At 40.0% G+C, this 27188-nt stretch overlaps 1 protein-coding gene across 2 annotated transcripts; it reads left to right on the top strand.

The window, feature by feature from the left end:
- Window positions 1-199: 199 nt before the first annotated feature.
- On the top strand, window positions 200-26635 carry LOC131533802 (NACHT, LRR and PYD domains-containing protein 3-like). Of its 2 annotated transcripts, XM_058766259.1 has the most exons (8): window positions 200-295; window positions 4161-4363; window positions 6996-7079; window positions 8078-9976; window positions 15721-15894; window positions 18817-18978; window positions 23156-23202; window positions 23286-26635. In XM_058766259.1, exons 2-8 carry the CDS (start codon window positions 4212-4214, stop codon window positions 23846-23848), a joined length of 3081 nt encoding a protein of 1026 aa, XP_058622242.1. In that variant the 5' UTR covers window positions 200-295; window positions 4161-4211; the 3' UTR covers window positions 23849-26635. The 2 variants fall into 2 exon arrangements, with proteins under 2 accessions (XP_058622242.1, XP_058622247.1); XM_058766264.1 differs by lacking the exons at window positions 200-295; window positions 4161-4363 and adding an exon at window positions 6810-6893.
- Window positions 26636-27188: the final 553 nt, after the last annotated feature.

The raw sequence follows: 27188 nt of genomic DNA, 5'->3' as shown, positions 1-27188 counted from the left end.
TGTTTTGTTTTATGTACAGCTTTAAAACTAAACAAACAAAAAGTTCATGTGCAAAAGTAAAATATTTGAATCAATCAGTATTTTATTGTATTATTATTTCTAAAAGTATCATATGTCTAAGTATGTATTGCACGTAGTCCAACGTCATTATGTTTAGTCCAATTTTGGGGGAGGAGCTGGTTGTTTTTAGCGGAACACACCTGTCTGTCTCATAAAGTGAAACCAAAAGTGATCGTATCAGAGACGCTATTTCGGATTATTCGATTTCTAATAATGTCTTCACATGTCATGCACGGTGAGTTTAATAGCAACGACGATCTTTTGCGTCTAAATAGATCTTATATCGAGCTAACGCCTCAAAACACTGCTGAAAACAAAACAAAACAATAGAACCCTGCCCAAAACACAATAGAACATGTAATGGTTTTAATGGAAACTGTAATGGTGTCTACTGGTATGTGATGTATTCTATTGGTGGGATGTTAAATGCCCAAAACACACTACAAAAAGGAATTTTGCAGTTTTACTTAAAAAAGCTAATGGTTTATAATGGTATTTTTAATGGAAACCATTGGAATTTCTGTGATGGTTTCTATTGGGCTTTTATTGTTTGTTTTTTTAGCAGGCTATCTATCTATCTATCTATCTATCTATCTATCTATCTATCTCTCTGAATACTTTACCAGCTGGAGACCTGCAGCTACAGTCCAGCAGTCCAGCATATTGTTTCCTTTCTATTGTTACTTGAACTTAAAGACACAGCGTATGGGCATTTAATGTGAAATATATTTATACAGCACTGATCATATTAAATTCAAAAGCCTTGAACAATGAAAAAAAAAAAAAAACTATATTTTGGTAAATATAAATAAAATATAAAATATTTGGTAAATATATGGTAAATACTATAGGCCTTGTGTTTTTGAACCATACTATAGTAAAGTACTTGAATTAATTTGTTGTGGTAATTCTATAGTTGCTGTGGTAATATAACAACTATAGTAACATAAACAAATTACTTTACCCAATACTGTACTAAATGTTCTACACTTATAGGGTATATTATACTAAAATACACTACAGTTTATAGTAAAAGCTAAAGTTTACTACAGTATTTATTACAGTTTATCAATTCACTAGTTAATACTACATTATGCTGTAGCATTCATTAACAAAGTGTTGTAAATACTATAATATACAGTATAATGCATTTTACTGTAGTATGGTTCAAAAACACTATAGTATTTACTATAAAAAAGTATTTTTACATGTCGGTAAGTTTTTTTTATATATATATGAAAACCAATAAGACCAATTAAATAATAAAATATAACTAGTGCTTAATAAATGTGTTCACCACATCATGACACAAATATTACATACTCACCATATTTTCTGTGCTTGTTCTGTTGTCTGAATCTCACTGTCCTGATGCTCCTGAAACTGCTGATACTGTAGATCTGCAGCTGAAAATCTTGCTCTGTGTCTCATTCAGAAAATGTCTAAGTTCAGAAAAGCAAGCATTATAAAACTTACTGTTATTCATTGTGAGGGATAAATTAACTGTAATTTCCTTCTTACTTAGTAATGTAATGGTTTCTTTTCTGAAATGGTGCAGGTTTCAAAATCAGATTTTAAAGACGTGGCATGACGTGACTCTTCCAGTGAGTGACCCTGTTAACCAGTATTGGGGAAAGTTACTTTTAAAAGTAATGCATTACAATATTGCGTTACTCCCTAAAAAAGTAACTAATTATGTTACTTACCGGTAGTTACCAGTAGATTTTTATGGAAAGTAATGCGTTACGTTACTTTTGAGTTAGTTTTAAAATCTATATTATTGCTTGTTTGTTTTTAATATAAAAAGTTCTTCTTTAGCCCTTTTACAACAAAAGTGAAATGAATACGCCTCAGGCTGAAGGAAATGTAAATTCATGTCTGTACAGTAGAGGGTGCTGCTCAAACAAATCGTATGAAGAATTTGACACAGGAGAAGAAAGTTTAACACTATTCAGCAATAACAAAAATGAAACTTAGTATGGTTTTGCTTAGTATGGTTGAATTTGATCATCGAAGTTCAGTAGCAAAGACATGGGTTAATAAAATGAGATTAAATACATAAATGATATTGGTCTTACTTAACATAATTATTGCAGGTTTGTATAATATTCTGAATTTGCATTTGACTGTTTTTATTCATTTTGAGGAATACTGAAACTGTTCTCATTTCAAAGGGTTTTTACAGTAACTTACTGGCAACACTGTTGCCAGTAAGTTACTGTAATTAAGATTTACAGTAGCAAACTGCATTTGATTTACAGTTGCAAACTGTACTGTTTTACAGTAAATTACTGTAAAGAAATACAATTCATCAGTATACTACTGTAATTCATTCATTTTAATATAGATTTCATTAGATTTTATTATTTTTATATAGAATTCATTTTATTATTACTCTACATAGGTACTACTGGCATTCAGTTAAAACAGACACAATAATTACAAAATATAAAATTCTTTATTTAAAACATTGCATGTATAACACTTAAAATTATAGTCTTCCAGTGCTGGAACAGTGCATCTTCACCATTTCTCCTGTCTCTGGACGTTTTGGAGTGCATTATGTTGTGTCTTCTGGATTCATCCTTACAAAGAATCTTTAGGCAACAGAAACATAATGGGGAAAAAAAGACAAACATCTGCAAAACCCAGGTGCTGCTCCAAAACGTGGCCACCATCTTTGCTCACCATCCACTTTGTTAGTGACAGAAATGTCTTCTCTGAAAAACAAGAAGTAGAAATGGCACACTTTTAAAAGGCAAACTCCATACAGAATACACAAACCTCTCAAAACCATAGTTGGCCAACATTAACCACTAACACCTGAACAAAATTTCACATTCATTAACCTAATGTTAATATAAGATAAGCGTTGCTCGTTAAAAATAATTTTAGTTCAGTAACTTAAGTCAATAAGCTGACAAAAGTCGTTTGAAACAACAGCCCGCAGTTTACCATAGTAAGTTTGTTACCGCCATGTTGACGGGTAAATATTATTAACGTTAGGTAAACTGGTGTGCAAAAATCTGACACAAACACACACACAAACGTATATATATTTTTACCTTGCTTGCTGGTCGTATTCTCTCGTAAGGTGCATCGACATACAGCGTAGATGTTCTCCGGAGCTCTCCCACTCTCGCAGGTTCATCCCAGGGCAAAACCCGTGGCGCTGCCCCGCTGGATCTGGTCTTCCTCAGACGCGAGTGGCGTTGCGTGGCGTGGCGTGGCGTGGCGCGGTGCGGCGCGACTCGATAAAAAACAATATAGTACTCATTATATAGTAATATTATATACTATCTACAGTGTATGCGGACAGTAAAGTGATGCCCCGGTATATTTCTGATGTTCAGATGCACTCCAAGCGCTCGCGCTGTTTCTAACATGAAGTACAAACGGATTTTCCAATCATTACAAGCGATGTAAAAGGTCCAGTGCAGTCAGTCCCAAGCTGTTGCGGCATAAGAAATGAGGAAAATAAAACAACCTCAATAAAATGGTGCCAAAGCGGCCGTTACAGCAAATACAGTAGTATACAGCAAATTTTAAAAATACAGTAAGTCTCTGTATGTGGGGTCTGACGTCACAGAAAATTCCCTTGATGCACAGGGTATTACAGTTATTTACTGTAAAGGGAATTTGCAGTATTATACTGGGTGATATACAGTAAATAACTGCAGAAATTACAGAAATGTCTAACAGTGTTACACATGTTGTATTCTCTAACAGGAGCACTCCTGGTCTAGATTGCATCAATCATAATTTGGGTTGACTTCAATTAAGTCATATATGAATATTTTGTTAATCTATAATGTGCATGATAACAAAGCCATCTGAATATCTCTGATAATTTACACACAACTAAATGAAAGAAGAATAAACTATAAAACAGATTATAAAACAGATAGTTCTGGTTCTTGATTATTATTGGCTGAGGTGTGTTTAAAACCACTAATACTCTATAAACACCGCATTACTGCACCAGCAGTGTGTATTTCTGCATAACAGCAGCCCCTAACTGCTCTAAAATCAGTCAAAAGTGCCTCCTCATTTCTGATCACCAGATAAATCCAGCATATGTTCTCGGTTTCCACATACAGGCCTGAAATCAAGCCTGTCATAAGAAGAGAAGCAGAAGAACAGCCTGTGGAATGAGTGTGAATGAGGAGAGAGAGGAGGAGGCTCCTGTTGACACTCAGAGAGCAGAATCTCCAGGATTCAGCTGTGTGTCTATGAGGAGTAACAATTCTATGATTGAACCTCCTAAATTCAGTGATAGACCTGCTGTGACCTCTGACCCCGTGTGAGTATCATGAAGTTGGATGTATTTTTGTTTAAAAACCTACTTCAGCTAAAGGAGAAACAACAATCATGTGATTGTCACAAGACATGTGATCAGCTAAAAAAAGGAAAAAGAAAAAGAAAAACAGACCACTCCTTATTGTTTTGTAAAATAATAATAATAATGCTATTAATAATAATAATAATAATAATAATGCTTTGCAAAAAATTGCAATACTAATATTTATTGCTGTATTTTTTTTTTTTTGGCAGAAAAAAAAATTGTTGTCACTGGGATAATCAGTGCCCAAATATAATCAACTTTATTTACCAAAAATTAAAAAAAAAAAAAAAAAAAAGCCTCACACATTTTTGGATTAGCATCCAAGTGATTAGGAACAGGAAAAAAAAATCACTTTATTAATTGTATTAAATAAAATTTTGGCTGCTTTGAATTTTATTAAACATATTCAATAAATATTTCAAGTGATACTTGCTGCCTCTCCTTCTTCCATTTTCTCTCAGTCTCTGCATATTTGTCTAGAAATACAAATTTCATTCACTTCTTCTGGTGTCACAGTTTTTCAAACACAAACAGTTTTTCCTCAGTGTTGAAGATTTTTTTTATTATTATTGTTATTTATTTATTTATTTATTAGGACAACCTGTCACTTACATAAGCTCTACCGATAGCAAACCATAACCATCCAATTAATTCCAGATATACAAAACGAATGAAAGTCCCATCCAGTGTTATTTATTTATTTATTTAATTCGAGCTGTCGTTTCACTCAGATCTTAATAAGACAGAAAAGAGTATCACAACTTCCATTTTATGCTAACATTAAGCAAAATCCCACAATGCTAATCAGCAGTGAGCATAATCTATCTTACATTAATCACCAATTTACTGTACTGCTGAATTGTTGCAGGTATATATAACAAAGTACTTATTTTTTTAACGATATGCTATATTTACACTAAGTGCAAATAGCTATAGATTCTATTTACACTATGTTAAAATAGCAGGATTTTCTGCTATTTATACTACTTATTGCAAATAGTGGCAATTATCTGCACCTCAGTATTGTAGTACATTATAAAACAGTACGCAATAATAATGTATTGAGTGTAAATTATAGTTTTAATTCAAATTATTAAATGGATGCCACCTTATTGGGACAGTAAAGCCCTCCCTACACCTACCCTAACCCTACCCGATATTTTATTTTTAACTTTTGATTATTTCCTTCATTTTTATTGAAAATAAATGCCTTTCTGATGCGATATGAGATTTGAAAAGGGAGAAACAAAGTTTGGCAAAAGCCAGGTTCAAACTCAGGTCGATCGCGTCACAAAGCATGCGCCTTACCATTTACGCCACTGAAACTGATGTGGAATAAGCGTCTTTTTTCAGTGTTGACTATTCCAATCACACGTTTGTGGGTGGAGTTAGTGTAAATAGCCTCTGCCAACAAGACGGGCTTTTGCACTTAGTGTAAATAGACACTCCGAAGATATAAATCCTACTGTTCTTGATAAAAAAACAGTGGTGATATTTTACAGTGACATACAGTCATCGGGGTCCTAATGTTAGACCTAATGAGTATGTTTAGGGATTTGAAGCAGTGTAGTCTTAAAATAATAATTGTACATTAAAAATGAATGGAAATAATTTATTGTGTGCTCTCTCTCCTATTGTGGTCTTTGATCTTGAAATTAGTGTCAGGGCTATGTTCTGTTTTCCGTTTCATTGCGTTCTCCCCATACGTGTCATTTGACCCAGTTTCCCAGTGTGTCTGATTAATGATTATGGTCAGCTGTTCTGGTATCTGGTATCTTGTTAGTTCTCCTTCTAGTATTTAAGTCTTTAGTTTTCTCTAGTTTACATGATTACATTATGCATGATACATTTGGCAGGAGAGATGATCAGTTCAGATGCGCTACGTGAACAGAAACACACCTACAACAATCTCGAGATTTATATAAATTGCAATTGTTGTTTGGAATTTGTGACAAAATTAAACAGAATTTGAAAGACTGAGACCTATCATACCTATTCATATCAAAATAACAAAGCACATGGGTTATTGGGATTATTGGACAGGAGGCATGCTACAAATAATGTTCAGTTAAGTTAAGTAATATTTACTATATTTGTAAAGCTATTAACTTCAACTGGGCCTGAATCTTTGGATGCTGATCCGTCAGATGCTGTAACATTTTAGATATGTTCGCTGTTTTAGTTGTCACTTTGCATATTGGATGCCCATCTTCAACCACTCATAAATCATTTTTAGATAGCCAAAATGCTCCCAGATAGCTTAATGTGTGTCTTCAGTGGACGTCCGGGAGATTGTGTTGTTCCACCATGTTTTCATTTTGGGAGTTTCACATGTGCCTTTCCTAGACAATCACCAGTGAAGTGAACTCTGCTAGCAACAGCCTCACAGAGCATCCAAACTGAGGGCACAGCACATGCAGGAGAAAGTAGTTAATCCCAGTCTGAAAGACTAGTTTTCATGTTTTTCTTTTCCCTAATTTTCAACCAGGTTAGCAAGACTTGTTCACACCAGTGTTGTTAATTTATTGGAGCAGACAGATAATCTGCAGAAAAATAATCTTGTTTATTTTTTTCCCCCTGTTTTTTACAGAATCATCAGCAGGAAGAGAAAGAGGGCAGCTTCTCCACTGCAGCCCCCTGATCTCAGTGATGGAGCAGTGCCTTTTAATTCTGTGTGAGTATATTCATGTAGACTGAGACATTCAACGCAAGAGACAGAGAAATAACAAGGGAGGAATGTACATTTTTATTTTAGTTCTGCAATTAAGTTCTTTAGAGAGAAAAAATAAATGGAAATTTTGTTCCCTTAATGGTGTTTTTTGGTTTTTCTTTTTAAAGCAAATATCAATCATAGCGTTAGTTCAGGCATGTCATGTCCGATAAGCTCACATCAGCTGACTCTCAGCTGATCCAAACCTATAGGGATACGACACCTATTACAGCATCCATATAATATGGTCCTTCAGTATTATTAGCAGTCTTTACCTTATTCAATAGCTAATTACCCTCTTCCATCCCCAGCTCCTCCTCCCTTCCAGTCAGGATTTGGCCTTCTGATTCCCCTTTTAGACTAATTTCTAAAATGATTGCTAAAATTTGACATTCATTTTTTTTTTTACATTATTGATATCTCCATTACATTTATGTTGGTTCTGTTCTGTTTTCTTTTCCCTAAGGGGTTATTGCTACTCCATGGATTGACTTGGGTCTTGCTCAGAACAGAACCATACCGCTAATCCAAACGGTGTGCTAACTGTCAGTCATCTCTGATGATAGTGGCCCTGATAGAAATAACACTAAAATGAAAATCAAGAAACAAAGAAAAAAAAAAATGAAAAGACAACGTCAATAGGCTCTTTGTTAAATACTGCACATATGCTTTGTTAAATAGTGCTCTTGTGTGCTTCTCTAAGTCTATTCCCTTTTTGTCTAGTTACACAAAAATGAAGGGGGACAGTGGGATTTCTGCATAAGTGTTATATTGACAGTAATAAGAAGAATCTGTTGACCACAACATATTCATTATACTTAATATGAGCCTATCAGTTAAACTCTTCTTTCTAAATGTGGTTGTGGTATGATTTAAAATAAGATAACATATATTAGAGACATTTAAATATTTTCTCTGTTTTGATAAATATCTTTTCTAGTTGTTTTTCTCTCTCTGTTCAGATATGTGTCCTGTCAGACCAGCACATCCTCCTGCTGTCAGAGCCACATCAGTCATCATGACACAGAAGCAGTTCTGCAGCTTGATTCTCATCAATCAGTCCATGATGATCTGCAGAGAGTCAAAGACCAGCACAAGACCAGCATGAAGAACAAGTATGAGAGATTATTTGAGGGAATCAAACTACAAGAGAATCAAACTCTCCTGAACAGGATTTACACACAGCTGGACATCATAGAGGGAGAGAGTGAAGGAGTGAATGAAGAACATGAGGTGCTACAGATGGAGAAAAGTTATACTCCTGTCAACTGTAATGAAATCTTTAGTCCTTTACCTGAACTAGGATATGAGGAGATGAGAAGAGAGAAGAAAGACAAAATAAAGACTGTTCTTACTAAAGGCATTGCTGGAATTGGAAAAACCGTCTCTGTGCAGAAGTTCATTCTGGACTGGGCCGAGGGAAAAGCCAATCAGGCCGTAGATTTCATGTTTGTGCTTACATTTCGAGAGCTGAACTTGATTAAAGATCATCAGTACAGTCTTCACAAACTTCTACTTGACTTTCATCATGAGCTTCAAGATCTGGACTCAAAGATTTATGATAAATGTAAAGTTGTGTTCATCTTTGATGGTCTGGATGAAAGCAGAATTTCACTGATGTTTTCAGACAGTCAGAAAGTTTCTGATGTGACTGAGATTTCATCAGTGGGTCTGTTGATGTCAAACCTCATGAAAGGAGATCTGCTTCCCTCTGCTCTCATCTGGATCACCACCAGACCAGCAGCAGCCAATCAGATCCCCTCCAACTACATCAACCGTGTGACAGAGATTCAGGGATTCAATGACCCTCAGAAGGAGGAATATTTCAGGAAGAGAATCAGTGACGAGCATCAAGCCAGCAGAATCATCTCACACATCAGAAGAGCAAGAAGCCTCCACATCATGTGCCACATACCCGTCTTCTGCTGGATCTCAGCCACTGTGCTTCAAAACATCCTGAAACAAGATCTCAGTGCAGAAATCCCTCAAACTCTGACTGAAATGTACATCTACTTCCTGCTCATTCAAACAAATATGAGGAACCAGAAGTATGAAGAGAGAGATCCAGAGAAACTCCTGCAGTCCAACAGAGAAGTGATTGTGAAACTTGCTGAACTGGCTTTCAATCAGCTGATGAAGGGCAATGTGATGTTTTATGAGGAGGACCTGAGAGAGAGCGGCATAGACGTCACTGACACCTCAATGTATTCTGGGATTTGCACTGAGATCTTCAGGGAGGAATCTGTGATTTATCAGAGGAAGGTTTACAGCTTTGTACATCTGAGCTTTCAGGAGTTTTTTGCAGCACTGTATGTGTTTTACTGCTATTTACACAAGAACAATGAGGTTCTGGAAATGTTCCTGACAGAAATGTCCAGAACTCAATGTGGGACTGTTACTCTGGATGTGTTTCTGAAAGAAGCAGTGGATAAAGCTTTAAACAGAGAAAATGGACACCTGGATCTTTTCCTTCGATTTCTTCATGGCATCTCACTGGAGTCCAATCAGAGACTCTTACAGGATGTGCTGATACACACAGAGAACAACCCAGAGAGCATCACGAACATAATCCACAACCTCAAACGAGGTCAAAAAAACTATGTCAATCCTGAAAGATGGATAAATCTGTCACACTGCTTGATTGAGATGAAGGATAATTCTGTTGTTAAAGAAATGCAGGAGCTTTTAAAATCTAAAGCAAAAAGTAAAAGTCTTTCTCTTGCACAATACTCAACTTTGGCAAACATGATCCTGATGTCAGAGGAGGTGCTGGATGAGTTTGACCTTAAACAATACAACATCAAATTAAATGAGGGAAGATGGAGACTGTTACCTGCTGTGAGGAACTGCAGAAAAGCTCTGTGAGTATGAAAATATAAGCATAATTATTTTCAACAGAAGTTGGGGTGGGGGTTTGTTAAAATTTTATTGTATTTGTATAATATTGTATTGTATAAAAACTAATATTGATTCAGTTGAGAATGTATACATCACTCATGTTTACATTCTCAACCCATGTAAAAATAGGATTGCACTTTGTGAACATAGCCAAGCTACCAGTAAAACTAGTCCAACTCTAAGACAGTCATTTAAATCAATAGAATTGGTTTATGTAATAAAGTAACTCATCATGCACATAATGTACAACAGTATCAGTAACAACTTCATCTCCAACCTTGGAGGACCAGTGTCCTTCTGAGTTTAGCTTTAACCCTAACCAAACACATTCAAACATGTAAGTCACATGTAAGTTACAGTTGTGTTTAATAAGGGTTAGAACTAAAGTCTGCAAAACATTGAAAAAGCCCTGATATACATAATTTACTTCAGATTTTTATGTCAGAGTTTTATTTAAAATTTTGGACCAATATTTTGGAACAGACTAGAGAGTGAATGTTAAACTAACATGCTCTTTTATAGTGCTTCTTAAACCTGTCCTGGCGACACCAGCACAGCACATTTTGAATGTCTCCCTCATCCAACACATCTGTTTTAACTCATCAGCTCATTAGTACATGCAAGACTTGAATTGGGTGTGACTGATGAGGGAGAAATCCAAACTTTGTATTGGGTGTATAATAGTTCTCTGTAAAATAAATAAATAATCGTACTGTTCGCCACCCTCAGTTTGGTAGATTAATCTCAGTTCTAACAAAGGATGTGGATGAGCTGTTTTGGCAAAGAAAACAAAACGTCAAGTAGACTTTCAGAGTGAAAACTTCCACTAATGCACGGCAGAGGCTTGTTTATCTGCATCTGTGGGCGTCTTTGCGTGTTCTGCAAGTTCACAGCCAAAATCAAACTGCATAGTGGATATCTCGACATGGATAAAAAAACATCACCTACAACTTAACCTAGCTAAACCTAGCTTAACCTGTAACCATCCAGCTTGGTTCATCAACAATAATCCCATCGAGTTTGGCCAGAAATCTTGAGGTAATCCATGACGATCAGCTGACCTTTAACGATTATATTGCAAAAACAGCATGATCATGCTGGTTTGCATGTTTTCAAGGAGCAACTAAAAATTCATCTCTTCCATGAGCATGTAACGTCTCGGTTACGTACGTAACCCTCGTTCCCTGATGGAGGGAACGGAGACGTTATGTCGTGACGACATAGGGGATTTACTTGGGAGCCCCAATCATCTCTGACTTAAGAGAAAACGCCAATGAATATTGGCTGGTGGATTTTGCATACCTGCGCCACTCCCCGTGCACACGGGTATAAATAGGCGGCAGGTGCATCCACTCATTAGGTTTTACGCTGAGGAGCCGAGAACGAGTCCCTGGCAACCAGCGATGGTTCGAGATTGTGGCATGGGGACATAACGTCTCCATTCCCTCAATCAGGGAACGTAGAAAGGCAAGGTCCGTCCAGGGGCTGAAGGAACGGCGACACTCCTGTGTGATGTTCACACGAAGTGTACCGCGACGCCATGCCCACCTCGTGACTAGGGAGTGCAACCAGTGCTGAAGTGGTCTCATATGAAGCAACCCGAGCGGCGTGACTGCGGCTGCGGATGCCATATGCCCCAGGAGCCTCTGAAAAGAGGTGGTACCACCGTCCTGCCTCTGAAGGAACTCAGGCAGTTCAGCACGGACTGGGCACGCTCGTTGGTGAGACGAGCCACCACACTCACCGAGTCTAACTCCATACTGAGAAAAGAGTTTCTCTGCACGAGGGAGAGCTTGCTCTTTTCCCAGTTGACCTGAAGCCCCAACTGGCTGAGTGCTGAAGCACTGGGTCCCTGTGATCACACAACTGTTCTCGCACGCGGGCCATGCTCGAGATAGTTGAGGATCCTGATGCCCACTTCCCGTAGCGAGGCAAGGGCGCCCTCCGTGCCTTCGCGAAGACACAGGAGGGACAGGGACAGCCTGAAAGGGAGGACCCTGTATTGCCATGCCCGACCCTCGAACACAAACCGTAGGAACAGTCTGTGTCGCGGAAGGATCGAAACATGAAAGTAAGCGTCCTTCAGGTCGATCGCTGCAAACCAATCCTGGGGCTGGATGCATTTGATATGCACCTGTTCATCAGCATCTTGAACGGGAGCCTGTGCATGGCCCGGTTCAAGACTCGCTGGTCCAGGATTGGTCGAAGACCACCGCCTCTCCTGGGTACGATGAAGTAAGGGCTGTAAAACCCTTGCCTCATCTCGGCTGGAGGGACTGGCTCGATTGCATCCTTTGCCAGGAGGACAGCAATCCCCTCGCGCAAGACAGGAGCGTTCCGAGCTACCACTGAAGTCTCGAGAACGCTGCTGAACTTGGGAGGTCGCCTGGCGAACTGAATCGCGTAGCCGAGTCGAATCATGTGTGTGAGCCAACGAGACGGGCTGGGCAGCGTGAGCCACGCCTCCAGACGCCGTGCAAGTGGCTCCAACGGCACGATCGACGTACCTGCGGTGGTGCAGCGAAAGGGAGTAGAGCTGGATGGTACAGAAGGCTGTGCATTCTGAGGCATCCTCGCAAAACTCCCTGGGTCCCAGAGGGAACTGGCTAGAGGTGCGTGGGGAGGCACTGCGTCCCCTGAACCGCACTCTCTTGGCCGCTGGCAAGATGGGTCGTGGGCGAGAGTGAGGAGGCAACGCGTCGCACACTGTCGGCCCGTGGACCTGAAAACCCGGAGGAAAGGGAAATTGCTCTTTCTTTTGACAAAGTGGGTGAACCAGAACCAGAGATTTTCCACCCGGCCCTCCTCCGGTGGAAGGAGCGGCGCTGTCCCTGTCGTCTCCTGAGAAAGAGCAGCTTCCCACATCACTGGGTTGCCCGTGTCAGGGCCGCTTTGTCGCCTATCTGGGCAATTAGGGGCCGACTGGGACACGGGGAGCGCCGCACTCCTGCGAGAGGCTCACATATGGGACGATTCAGCACAGGGCGGAGCAGCTCTGGAGGACGCGGGAGGGCACCCACGGTGACAAGCAGACTGGGGCTTGCCTTGCGGCGGAGCAGTGCATCACGCCGGGGCAAGGTACTTACCTGTTACCCAATTGGCCTCGGTCTGCTTCTGTACTGCCGAGAACTGCTGGGCACAGTCCTCGACAGTGTCGCCGAACAGTCCAGCCTGGGAGACGAGAGCGGCGAACAGCGCACTGTCGACATCGCTCTTCTCAAGGCTGAGCCATAGATGGCCCTCTTGGACCCCAAGTGTGGACATCGCCTTCCCGAGGGACTGTGCTGTGACTTCCATCGCTCGTAGGGCACAGTCAGTCACCGAGCACAGTTCCTGCATCAACCTCGGGTTGGTACTACCCTCGTGCATTTAATGCCTTGGCTGGTGTACTCGCAGGATAGCCATGGCATGCAGGTCAGAGGCAGCTTGGCCCGCAGCACTGTAAGCTTTGGCCGCGGGCAGTCGTCAGCCTACAGGCTTTGGACGGGAGACGAGACGATTCCTCCAAGTGGTGGCGCTTTGCGGGCACAAGTGCACCGCAAACACACTCTCCTCCTGGGAAATGTCAACGTACCCCCTAGCTGCCCCGCCATCGAGGGTAGCGAGGATGGGGGAGGCAGACGAGCCGCTTCTGGCCGTAAAAAGGGGCCATCCACGACTTCGTCAGCTCCCCATGCACTTCCGGGAAGAAAGGAACCGGGGCAGGGCGTGGTCGCGAGCCACGGCCCGTGCCGAGGAACCAATCATCTCGCCACGAGGGCTCAGGACTAGGAGGTGTGCACGCCTCCAGCCCGATGCTCGTGGCGGCCCGGGAAAGCACGGGCGTCAACTCTGGGTCCGATTCGGCGGCGGCCGCAACTCCCGAGGGAGGCGGCCCCGCCGAATCTTCATCCTCAGAGGACGATTGCCCATCCCCCGATGCTGCGATCGTCATCTGATCCTCTATCGGCGCACCGAATGAAACGCTGGGCACGCCGTGAGACAGCACAGCAGAATCACCGGGGAGCCACACAGAACAGCTGCTGCGGGAGGAGTGAGAGGTCCGTGAGGACTGGCCCGGCGGAAAGGCTCTCACTGTAACCCTCAGATCGCCCAGAGCACTAGCCGATGGTTCTCTGCTCGTGGCAGAGAAGCCAGCGCGGTAGTGACAGAGGAGCCCCTCCATCCCCGTGAGGAGAGAGGCGTGATCGCAGCGCTGCCATGGTTACACGCTCAGAGCGAACGATAAACCATCCATTTAACGCAGCTTCAGCGCGCTGGATGCCCAGACACTGAAGACAACGATCGTGGCCGTGGACGGAGGATAGGAAACGACCGCAACCAGAGGACACGGCGGGCAGGCGTCTTTAAAAGACGCGAACCGACCGTGATTTTCTCTTTAGGAAATCTGCTCTTTTAGTTGAAGTGCCCAGGGGAATCGCTGCAGACAGGGACACCGCTGTTCGCACCATAACGCCAACCAGAACAGCTTCCAGACAGATGATGAATGGCTCTTTGTGGAGATCAACACGTTCATCCACTCGGCTCCGAAGCAAAAATCTAATGAGTGGATGCACCTGCCACCTATTTATACCCGTGTGCATGGGGAGTGGCGCAGGTATGCAAAATCCACCAGCCAATATTCATTGGCGTTTTCTCTTAAGTCAGAGATGATTGGGGCTCCTAAGTAAATCCCTTATGTCCTCACGACATAACTCGTAGTGACCGACAGATAGGAAACTACATCCTGCTTAAAAAAATTTAAAAAAATCCTCTATGGTTTTACTATTCACATGTCTATACTGTCATTATCCCTTATCCCTTCCTGTTCTAACTTTTACTATTTTAACTGAACTCTTGTATTACTAGCAGTACTCATGTTTATTGCTTCCTGATGAAATGATGAATCACTTGTTGTATCCCGCAACTGCAAGTCTCTTTGGATAAAATCATCTACTAAATGAATAAATGTTAATGTGCACCGCTAGATGGCGCTGTCAAATACAGGAGCAAAGTGTAGCAGAAGACGTTTGTTTGCCTCCATGAAGAGACAGCTGTGTTAACGAGCAAAGGAATAATTATAGAATATATTTTTTATATAAATATAATTTAGCAGAATTCTCTTGTAAATTTAGCTATTGCATCCTGTCGCTATATAAATAAACAAAATATATTATGAAGTTTTCAGATCTCTTGATTAATTTATGATTTGAACTTCATCCTGTGTGACCGGCCTCACCGAAGCTATAAGCAGTCAGGCTCTATTACATTGATTTCCAATGGATTCAACACAATGTAAATACTGAACTTCAGTCAGTGCACTTTCTATTTTGCAAACCATTTGTTTTAAAAACAAGTGAGACTTAAAAGACGATGGGGCCCAACAGAACGGAGTGCAGTGACATTTACTAAAATATGTATTTTTAATGTATATGTATTTAATGTTGGACTTCAATTTACCTAGAATTGTATTTGTTTTGAGAACAACTGACAAAACTGTAATGAGATTATATTAAAGTGTGTATAGTAAAACACGTCATTTTTACACCCACCCCCAAATCAGTACTCAAACTGTGACACCAGAACCGCAATACGTACCAAACCATGAGAACCTTGAAACTTTGAACCCTTAATGTGCACTAAAGGACAGGTTTGAGAAGCAGTGAACAAAGAAAGTTTTTTTTTTTTTTTTTTTACACCAGCCTTTTAACCAGAGTCTTGTTTTCAGTTTGGCAGGCTGTAATCTCACTGATCAGCACTGTGAAATTGTGGCTTCAGCTCTACAATCATCAAACAACCCCCTGAGAGAGCTGGACTTGAGTAATAATGACCTGCAGGATTCAGGAGTGAAGCTGCTCTGTGCTGGACTGAAGAGTCCAAACTGTCAGCTCAACATATTGAGGTTTGTGTTTCAAAACGATTAACTTTGTGGTGTACAGACCCCCTGCCACACATGTTTAAGAAAACACTTTGGGAAATGGCAAAATGTGTTTGGATAGTTTTAAATGCATAAAGAAATGATCACAAAATATAATCCAAAAACAGAAGTAACCCAAAAATCAGACTGTTAGAAGAAATCTCCAGTTCATACTTAATGAATGTTGGGTGAAAAAAAAAAAAAAAGTCTGTGTTAGCAACACTAGCCAAGGGTTAATTCAATTATTAGTATATGAGCACATGGTAGTCAGCCTAATGGTACACGGCTTCCAAGGATCATGCTTTTTGTTTTATTATTTTATTTTATTGTATTTATTTATTTTTTTAAATATATATGTGTGCATTAAAAATACCATCCCCGCAATAAGAATGACGCTGTGTCAAATTAAGATAAAGATGTGTTCTCATGTCTGGAGTGTTTATTGAACCAATCAGATAAGAGTAAATCGAGAGTCAGCAAAAGCCTCATTTGATTGTCTGCAAGAAGAAGGTCCAGCCTTCCACACGCGCTTGCAAATCTGAAATCAGTGAGAGAATTGTGCCAAAACTGCAAGCGCAAAGATGCAAACATACATAGCGGTTATTTGGGTAACATTTTGCTCTATGCACGCAAGAAGTCATTTAGACAGTTGCAACGTTTTTTTTTTCTACACACACATATTGGTTTTACGCAGTCAATCCGTTTTGCAGTTCTTGATACGGTTGTTTTCGCTTGCAAAACGCTGTGCACATGCTTGCAATACTTTTGGCTGTATTTGGGGCGAAACAACAGTGCCAAAAGTGTAAGCGCAGAAAAATGAAAGTCAGAAGAATACAGATCATATTTATTTTGCCTTAGCATGAAGTTGCAGTTTCACAATACATGATATACACTTACAAAAAACAGTAAAAGGGTGCAGATCTTTTTTTCTTACGCTTGAAATGCAATTTGAACTTTTACAACTCTTTTCTTGCGAATGCAAAATTAATTTATGCTTGCTATCTTATGTACACTTTCAAAAAATTTTGACGTCATTTTACCTTCATATTCATCAGTCAAATTCATTAAAAACTGTAAATTCAACAGGAATGAAATGTCAGTAAGAGAAAAATACTGCTAATGAGAAGACAAGTGCTAGACTGTGGCATGTTATTGAGGAAATATATGTATTTATTATTCAGAATGCAAATAAAGGAAATATATATTTACAGGAACATTTCAGCAAGTTAAAGATAATTCATGTTAATGCAGAGAATATAATTAATTGTTTAAAAAAAAAAAATGCCAGCTCGAAAACATAGTAATGCATTCTCATGAGAAACTGTCTGTAATCAAGTCTGGTAAATGCTGAATGGAAACATCCGAGCTGTACTAAGTAGAACACAGAAGTAATTGTGCAAACAGTCCATTAAGATCTTCAGGAGAACTTAATAATTACAGACAGATGTGACTGATCAGGGTTAATGCTGATCTCTGCAGGTAGATACATCTCCAGGAACAGGATTATCTATTAAAGTAATGTTTTATGCCTTCATCTGATTGGCAGAAAACTTTAAACAAACAACACAAATTTCTTAAATAATAAAAACATAACATAAATTAAGTTATTTTTATGAATTAATTTGATGTGCTTTTTTATTATTATTCGATTAAACCAGAAATATTAAACACAAAGTACTGCTTATTGGAGGTTTACTGTTAAACATGGAAGGGGAAAAATGTGTAATTATTACCAAATGTATGATTTCTGAAAAAAAGGTTTAATAATTTTATTAGTAGTAGTAGTACATTAAGACGTACAATCTACTGCACAATATTAATTTATTTCTCTCACAGTTTCTTCACTTTAAACCGAACTTTCATTTTGATGCATTTATGTGTCTGAAATGATTATAGTTTTTTTCTTAAATTAAATGGTAAAAAGACTGTGAAGTGACTCTCAGAGATGTTCATGTCCTCATATAGTGAGACATAAAAAAATAATGAAAACAAATGTAAACAGATGTATGCAGAATGCAAATGTAAACATGTTTACATTTGCACTGTTTACTGTAAATAGTATATGTACAGTAAGCAGAGGGCAAATGTAAACCAATATGTACAGAGTGCAGAATAGGGCGAGTGCAAATGAACCAAATATATACAGTGTAAATATATAAATATATAAGTAAATGCAGATATATTAAAAATATAATCCAGAAAGATAATTAAAAGAATATACTTTGGGTATGATAGTGTTGAATGCAGAACTAAAGTCCACAAACCGCATCCTTACGAATGTTCCCGGGTGCTCCAAATGATTCAGTGCAATGTGGAGAGCTGTGTTGATGGCATGATTAGTTGATCTGTTAGCTCTATAAGCAAACTGATGTTGATCCAGGGTGGAAGGGAGTGATGATTTAATGTGTTTTAGTATCAGCCTCACAAAGCACTTCATCACAGTGGAGGTGAGAGCCACAGCTCTATAATCATTAAGGCTGCTGATAGCTGTTCTCTTGGGGACAGGTGCAGTGGTGGCAGATTTGAGGCAGTTGAGGACAGTGCACGTTGACCGGGAAAGATTAAAAATGTTGCAAAAAAACCTCTGCCAGCTGATCCGCTTTTGTTTGTGATTGGCTACAATGCTCAACCCTGCAAAAAAAAAAATTGTAAATAGTAAACTTTGATGCAAAGAGAGAAAATATAAATATAATAATGCAATCTGCTTCTGCACTTTTCTCGATTAGGTAAACAGGGCAGCTGTAATCATATTCACAGTTAACAAAGACAATGTAACAAAACATTCAGGGCTTTACTAAAACATTTAAGGTTTAAGTCCTGTTTGCCGCCCCTGTCTGCAGCTATATTTATACTGGACGTCTCTAAAATGGAGCACACTAACATGAACACTTACTGTTGTTGTTGTAGATTATCTGGTTGTTTGGTAACAGAGAAAGGTTGTGATGCTCTGGCATCAGCTCTGAGTTCAAACCCCTCACACCTGAAAGAGCTGGATCTGAGCTACAATCACCCAGGAGATTCAGGAGTGAAGCTGCTCTCTGAAACACTCAACTATCTGGACAAACTCAAGTATGTTGACCAGAAACAATCATCCCGTCAGCTCTGTAAATGAGAAAGGTTGAGTTTCCCGTTTCAGTTCCCACAATGAAAGCAAAAATCATAGTTCATTCAATAAAGTTAAATGAACCCAAAATAGAATTTTATTTTCTCTTTGTATTATTTTGTATAGTTTTAAATGACTGTGGTGGCTCATACCAACTTAATAACTGTATTAACAAAAATTACTTTGGTACTGCTATTTAGCTTTAACTTAAATTTTTTTAATCACTATTAGATCTATTCTTACAATTTATCTGTAGGCTACAGTATTCATTTAACACTAAGGATTTTGCTGTATGTATCCGTCTTTCGGATGAGACGTTAAACCAAGGTCCCAACTCTCCGTGGTTATTAAAAATCCCTTGGCACTTCTCATAAAGAGTAGGGGTGCAACTCCGGTGTCTGTGGATGCTGCACACTGGTGGTGGTTGAGGAGAGACCCCCCACATGATTGTAAAGCACTTTGGATGTACAGCAATAGACAATATAGCGCTATATACAGTGAGGAAAATAAGTATTTGAACACCCTGCTATTTTGCAAGTTCTCCCACTTAGAAATCATGGAGGGTCTGAAATTGTCATCGAGGTGCATGTCCACTGTGAGAGACATAATCTAAAAAAAAAATCCAGAAATCACAATGTATGATTTTTAACTATTTATTTGTATGATACAGCTGCAAATAAGTATTTGAACACCTGAGAAAATCAATGTTAATATTTGGTACAGTAGCCTTTGTTTGCAATTACAGAGGTCAAACGTTTCCTGTAGTTTTTCACCAGGTTTGCACACACTGCAGGAGGATTTTGGCCCTCCTCCACACAGATCTTCTCTAGATCAGTCAGGTTTCTGGCCTGTCGCTGAGAAACACGGAGTTTGAGCTCCCTCCAAAGATTCTCTATTGGGTTTAGGTCTGGAGACTGGCTAGGCCACGCCAGAACCTTGATATGCTTCTTACAGAGCCACTCCTTGGTTATCCTGGCTGTGTGCTTGGTCATTGTCATGTTGGAAGACCCAGCCTCGACCCATCTTCAATGCTCTAACTGAGGGAAGGAGGTTGTTCCCCAAAATCTCGCAATACATGGCCCCGGTCATCCTCTCCTTAATACAGTGCAGTCGCCCTGTCCCATGTGCAGAAAAACACCCCAAAGCATGATGCTACCACCCCATGCTTCACAGTAGGGATGGTGTTCTTGGGATGGTACTCATCATTCTTCTTCCTCCAAACACGTTTAGTGGAATTATGACCAAAGTTATATTTTGGTCTCATCTGACCACATGACTTTCTCCCATGACTCCTCTGGATCATCCAAATGGTCATTGGCAAACTTAAGTCGGGCCTGGACATGTGCTGGTTTAAGCAGGGGAACCTTCCGTGCCATGCATGATTTCAAACCATGGCGTCTTAGTGTATTACCAACAGTAACCTTGGAAACGGTGGTCCCAGCTCTTTTCAGGTCATTGACCAGCTCCTCCCGTGTAGTTCTGGGCTGATTTCTCACCTTTCTTAGGATCATTGAGACCCCACGAGGTGAGATCTTGCATGGAGCCCCAGTCCGAGGAGATTGACAGTCATGTTTAGCTTCTTCCATTTTCTAATGATTGCTCCAACAGTGGACCTTTTTCACCAAGCTGCTTGGCAATTTCCCGTAGCCCTTTCCAGCCTTGTGGAGGTGTACAATTTTGTCTCTAGTGTCTTTGGACAGCTCTTTGGTCTTAGCCATGTTAGTAGTTGGATTCTTACTGATTGTATGGGGTGGACAGGTGTCTTTATGCAGCTAACGACCTCAAACAGGTGCATCTAATTTAGGATAATAAATGGAGTGGAGGTGGACATTTTAAAGGCAGACTAACAGGTCTTTGAGGGTCAGAATTCTAGCTGATAGACAGGTGTTCAAATACTTATTTGCAGCTGTATCATACAAATAAATAGTTAAAAATCATACATTGTGATTTCTGGATTTTTTTTTAGATTATGTCTCTGGTGGCTCATACCAACTTAATAACTGTATTAACAAAATTACTTTGGTACTGCTATTTAGCTTTAACTTAAATTTTTTAATCACTATTAGATCTATTCTTACAATTTATCTGTAGGCTACAGTATTCATTTAACACTAAGGATTTTGCTGTATGTATCCGTCTTTCGGATGAGACGTTAAACCAAGGTCCCAACTCTCCGTGGTTATTAAAAATCCTTGGCACTTCTCATAAAGAGTAGGGTGCAACTCCGGTGTCTGTGGATGCTGCACACTGGTGGTGGTTGAGGAGAGACCCCCACATGATTGTAAAGCACTTTGGATGTACAGCAATAGACAATATAGCGCTATATACAGTGAGGAAAATAAGTATTTGAACACCCTGCTATTTTGCAAGTTCTCCCACTTAGAAATCATGGAGGGTCTGAAATTGTCATCGTAGGTGCATGTCCACTGTGAGAGACATAATCTAAAAAAAAATCCAGAAATCACAATGTATGATTTTTAACTATTTATTGTATGATACAGCTGCAAATAAGTATTTGAACACCTGAGAAAATCAATGTTAATATTTGGTACAGTAGCCTTTGTTTGCAATTACAGAGGTCAAACGTTTCCTGTAGTTTTCACCAGGTTTGCACACACTGCAGGAGGATTTTGGCCTCCTCCACACAGATCTTCTCTAGATCAGTCAGGTTTCTGGCCTGTCGCTGAGAAACACGGAGTTTGAGCTCCCTCAAAGATTCTCTATTGGGTTTAGGTCTGGAGACTGGCTAGGCCACGCCAGAACCTTGATATGCTTCTTACAGAGCCACTCCTTGGTTATCCTGGCTGTGTGCTTGGTCATTGTCATGTTGGAAGACCCAGCCTCGACCCATCTTCAATGCTCTAACTGAGGGAAGGAGGTTGTTCCCCAAAATCTCGCAATACATGGCCCCGGTCATCCTCTCCTTAATACAGTGCAGTCGCCCTGTCCCATGTGCAGAAAAACACCCCCAAAGCATGATGCTACCACCCCATGCTTCACAGTAGGGATGGTGTTCTTGGGATGGTACTCATCATTCTTCTTCCTCCAAACACGTTTAGTGGAATTATGACCAAAAGTTCTATTTTGGTCTCATCTGACCACATGACTTTCTCCCATGACTCCTCTGGATCATCCAAATGGTCATTGGCAAACTTAAGTCGGGCCTGGACATGTGCTGGTTTAAGCAGGGGAACCTTCCGTGCCATGCATGATTTCAAACCATGACGTCTTAGTGTATTACCAACAGTAACCTTGGAAGCGGTGGTCCCAGCTCTTTTCAGGTCATTGACCAGCTCCTCCCGTGTAGTTCTGGGCTGATTTCTCACCTTTCTTAGGATCATTGAGACCCCACGGTGAGATCTTGCATGGAGCCCCAGTCCGAGGAGATTGACAGTCATGTTTAGCTTCTTCCATTTTCTAATGATTGCTCCAACAGTGGACCTTTTTCACCAAGCTGCTTGGCAATTTCCCGTAGCCCTTTCCAGCCTTGTGGAGGTGTACAATTTTGTCTCTAGTGTCTTTGGACAGCTCTTTGGTCTTAGCCATGTTAGTAGTTGGATTCTTACTGATTGTATGGGGTGGACAGGTGTCTTTATGCAGCTAACGACCTCAAACAGGTGCATCTAATTTAGGATAATAAATGGAGTGGAGGTGGACATTTTAAAGGCAGACTAACAGGTCTTTGAGGGTCAGAATTCTAGCTGATAGACAGGTGTTCAAATACTTATTTGCAGCTGTATCATACAAATAAATAGTTAAAAATCATACATTGTGATTTCTGGATTTTTTTTAGATTATGTCTCTCACAGTGGACATGCACCTACGATGACAATTTCAGACCCTCCATGATTTCTAAGTGGGAGAACTTGCAAAATAGCAGGGTGTTCAAATACTTATTTTCCTCACTGTAAATGCATCATTCATTCATTCATTCATTCATGATAGTGTCGTAAATCTTGTAAGACCCATTTACATTCATCTCATTATATAATATATCCACACATTAGCAGATCATTTGTTCAGTATACTGTCTAAATGAGTCTAATGAATGATTTTCACTGATACAGAGATTGCACATTGTTCCTTAACAGATTAATAACACTAATGATAACGCACATGTGTATGTGTGTGTGTGTTTTCTAGTGTGGATCATGGAGGAGAGTTCAGGATTAGATCAGGACTCCATAAATGTAAGTGCACAAAAATTCAGTTTTAGTGTTTATTGTTTAGTTGTTGTAAATGTTGCTCTTTTAATGTGTGTTCTTGTGTTCAGATGCCTGTGATCTCACACTGGATCCAAACACAGCAAATGTTTTCCTCATTCTGTCGGAGAAGAACAGAAAGGCGACGTGTGTGAATGAGCCACAGTCATATCCTGATCATACAGAGAGATTTGATGGGCGTCCTCAGGTTCTGTGTAGAGAGAGCCTGACTGGACGCTGTTACTGGGAGGCTGAATGGAGTGGAGATAGAGCTGCTGCTATATCAGTGGCATATAAAGGAATCAAGAGGAAAGGAGGGCTCTTTAGTAATGACAGTGTGTTTGGATACAATGAAAACTCCTGGAGTCTGTTCTGCTCTGATTACGGATTCACTGTCCGTCACAATGATTACTCCACTTCCATCTCTGCTGCTTCAGGCTCCTGTAAGAGAGTAGGAGTGTATCTGGATGTGTTGGCCGGCTCTCTGTCCTTCTACAGTGTCTCTGACACACACAAACTCACACACTTACACACATTCACACACACATTCACTGAACCCCTCTACGCTGGATTTAGAGTTTATAATTACAACTCTTCAGTGTCTCTGTGTCACATTAAATACAAAACTGACTGACACTTCATCTCTCTTTAACACACACACACACACACACACACACACACACACACACACACACACACATACACACATTCACTGAGCCCTTCTGGTGGATTTAAAGTTTATTCTTCAGTGTCTCTGTCACATTAAACACACACACACACACTGACTAAAGCCCTATTCAGACAGGACTAGTTTTACATGGAGAGGTGGGATTGTAGAGTAATTATTACCAGAGCTTCTCAGTGATTTTAGTTCCGTCCAAATGTGCCATCTCAGGAATCATTACAAACAATGTCTATACCTTCTGCAAAAAGGTCTGGAAAAATTACCTCCGGTAATCCTGATCTTGTGCGAATAGACCAGCTGTAAATATGTACATAAATATAATTTCCTTGCACAAAACGTCTGTTGGCTTTAGGTAACTGCATATTATATCTAATCATAATTTCATTAATTTAATTGAAATTAATTAACCAAATTGATTTAATTAACCTAACTGGTTAAAATTTAAAGTCTGACCGATTCAAGTTCTGTTCAGATTGATCAAAAATAACATTAACACATATCTGACACAAACTGTGTAACTATAGTGTGACACGCCGTGTGACACATAAAAAATGCAAGTCATTTTGGAATTCAATTCACATTCTCCTTTTACTACCCCTCATGACAGCATCATACACCACATTTTTCTATTCATTCCTAATCCATTCATTCTGGTTCAAAGCTTTAAAGGGGTCATCAGATGCCCATTTTCCACAAGTTGATGTGATTCATTGGGCTCTTAATGAAAAGTCTATAACATACTTTGGTTAAAATTTCTCAGTTCTCAACCACCCTTTTTACCCTGTCAAAATCGGCTCTGTTCATAGCAAGCAGTTTCGTTGCATGTTCCTTTAAATGCTAATGATCTCTGCTCTCTCCGCTAGAGAGTGAATTTCTGTCTCTTTCACCCATCTGCTGGTTTTGTTTTGTTCACATTTTATCTAGTATAGATTCACAAAACTAAAGTCAGACCATTCTGGGGTTTTCTGACCATTCGCCGTCGTGTCCTGTGGGTCAAGGCTCATTTAAAATGGACTGTTTCAAAGTGGACAAGTGTTCTATGGTCAGACGAGTCCAAATTTTACATTATTGTTGGAACTCACGGACGCCATGTCCTCCGGGCTAAAGAGGAGGGAGACCTTCCAGCGTGTCATCAGTTCAAAATGCAGCATCTCTGATAGTATGGGGGTGCATAAGTGCATACGGTATGGGCAGCTTGCATGTTTTGGAAGGCACGATGACTGCTGAAACGTATATAAAGGTCTTAGAGCAACATATGCTCCCCTGCAGACGATGTCTATTTCAGGGAAGCCTTGTGTATTTCAGCAGAACAATACAAAACCACATACTGCAGCTATTACAACAGCATGGCTTCACGCGTGTGACGGAAATGTTACTCCCTTTACCATAATGTGATGCCATGTCCCGGCACGACGACACAAAAACTATAAAACCCATTATAAACAAGGCATTTGTTGCATCCAGTGGGGACATACAGTAATTACTGATTATAATGACTTATACTGTCTTTTTACGCGCCGCTTTGCATCGCGCCGCATAAACATTACCATGTCTGCATTTGTGATTGGAGAAATGACAAACAACAAGCACTACTCTACACTGCTCAGAACTCGCGTTTGAATGGTAAGTAGCACATTCTTTAAAAAAGCAAACGTACTTACAGGCTGTGAGTCAGAAGCGCCAGACTGTCCTTGCAAAGTTGGAATTGCCCCACTTTATAGAAACGGTCTTTGTGCACAGCTAGCATTGTAGGCTACTCTCCTCCCAGGTTCAGGAAACAGTCCTCCATAAAATGCGCTGCACACATCTGAGTATTTGCGTTGTACTGTTTTGGAACAGTGTTGTAAATACAACTTAACCACTGATTTTTAGTTGTGTCCTCTTTTGGAAGCCCAAGCAAAGTAGTTTCGCTTTCACAATGAAACACACAGTGTCTCCACGACATGGCGGCAGCAACAATACTACAGCTAGAATAATAGTTCCACCTTCTTTCGTTGCGTATACATTTGGGTGGTGTTATGCAAATCTTCCCACACAGTGACGTAAACATGTGAGGGCGTGTTTGAATGAGCCGTTTTAGGGGGCTGTGGTCGAGTCTTAACTTTTATAAAGAATATCTCTTTGGTTTTGAGACTTTAGTCTTTGCAACTTTAGAGATCTTATCTATGCACAAACAGCTTGTAAACACTCCAAAGAGAAAGGGAAACTTGAAATCACATCATATGACCCCTTTAAATACTTATTCTGAAAATTGTAAATTGGGTCAAACATATACACTTAACAAATGTAACACAATTTAAAACCTTGTCCTTGTCAAGGAAACATCACAGTCACTCACGTCAGCACAATCACCTCCCTCGACACACACCAGATCCCAATCACCCGAATTCTAATCACCTGCACCTGCCGATCATCAATCAAGTCACCTTCAAAAGCACGCTGTACCCAGTCTATCCTCGTCCGGTCTACCGTTCACTACCCCCGAACAGTACCTGACTTCCTTGTGATACTAACCTGTCTATACTTACCTTCCGGTGTCCCGAGTTCCTCCAGTGATTCTCCCTTGTTGTTCCCTTTCCTTCGCGGACTCCTGAGCTCCAGCCATCCTGCACAGAAAGTGACTGTCAGATTATCACTCGACATTCTAAAGACTGGTTTCAGTATTCCCCTCACCTGCCCTCGCTCTCCTTGATCACCCATTCCCAGTTGTTCAATAAACCTGTTTGTATTCACTTACCTGTCTGTGTCTGGCCCGTTTCATGACAGTCCTCCCTAAGAGAACATCTGTCTCATTAATTGAACTTTAAACCTAAAAATATATAGACTTTTTGTTTTAGAGTAAGCATATCAACACATCTAACTGAAAAGCTTTAAGCATAAACATCTCTCTAAACATAGCTTTAAAAATGAATGAAATTTTAAAATTTCATGTAGCAGTAGTACTATTTAGGATAATTAGCTTCTGATCAATGTTAACAATAAAACACACATAATTATCATTTTTAAAGCAAAACTTTAAACAGAGTTGACATTGATGGTAACAGAGTTGACATCAGAAAACAGAGTTGACCTCCTGTAGTTAAAAGACCAAAAACAGCAGTATTTTCTGCCAGATTTTGAAACTGAAACCATTTTAAATGTAACAACTATTTAATTTGATCAAATTGTGAATTACATGTGAATTACAGATCTTTCATGTAACTGAAAGTTAACTTCATGTGTCTGAAGATCTGGAAAATAAAACAACATTGCTGCTCCCTCACCCTGGGCATGCAAATCAGTTATTGGC

This window comes from Onychostoma macrolepis, chromosome 03, assembly GCF_012432095.1.
Source record: "Onychostoma macrolepis isolate SWU-2019 chromosome 03, ASM1243209v1, whole genome shotgun sequence".
Taxonomy (NCBI): domain Eukaryota; kingdom Metazoa; phylum Chordata; class Actinopteri; order Cypriniformes; family Cyprinidae; genus Onychostoma; species Onychostoma macrolepis.
This window is presented reverse-complemented; position numbering and strand designations above follow the sequence as displayed.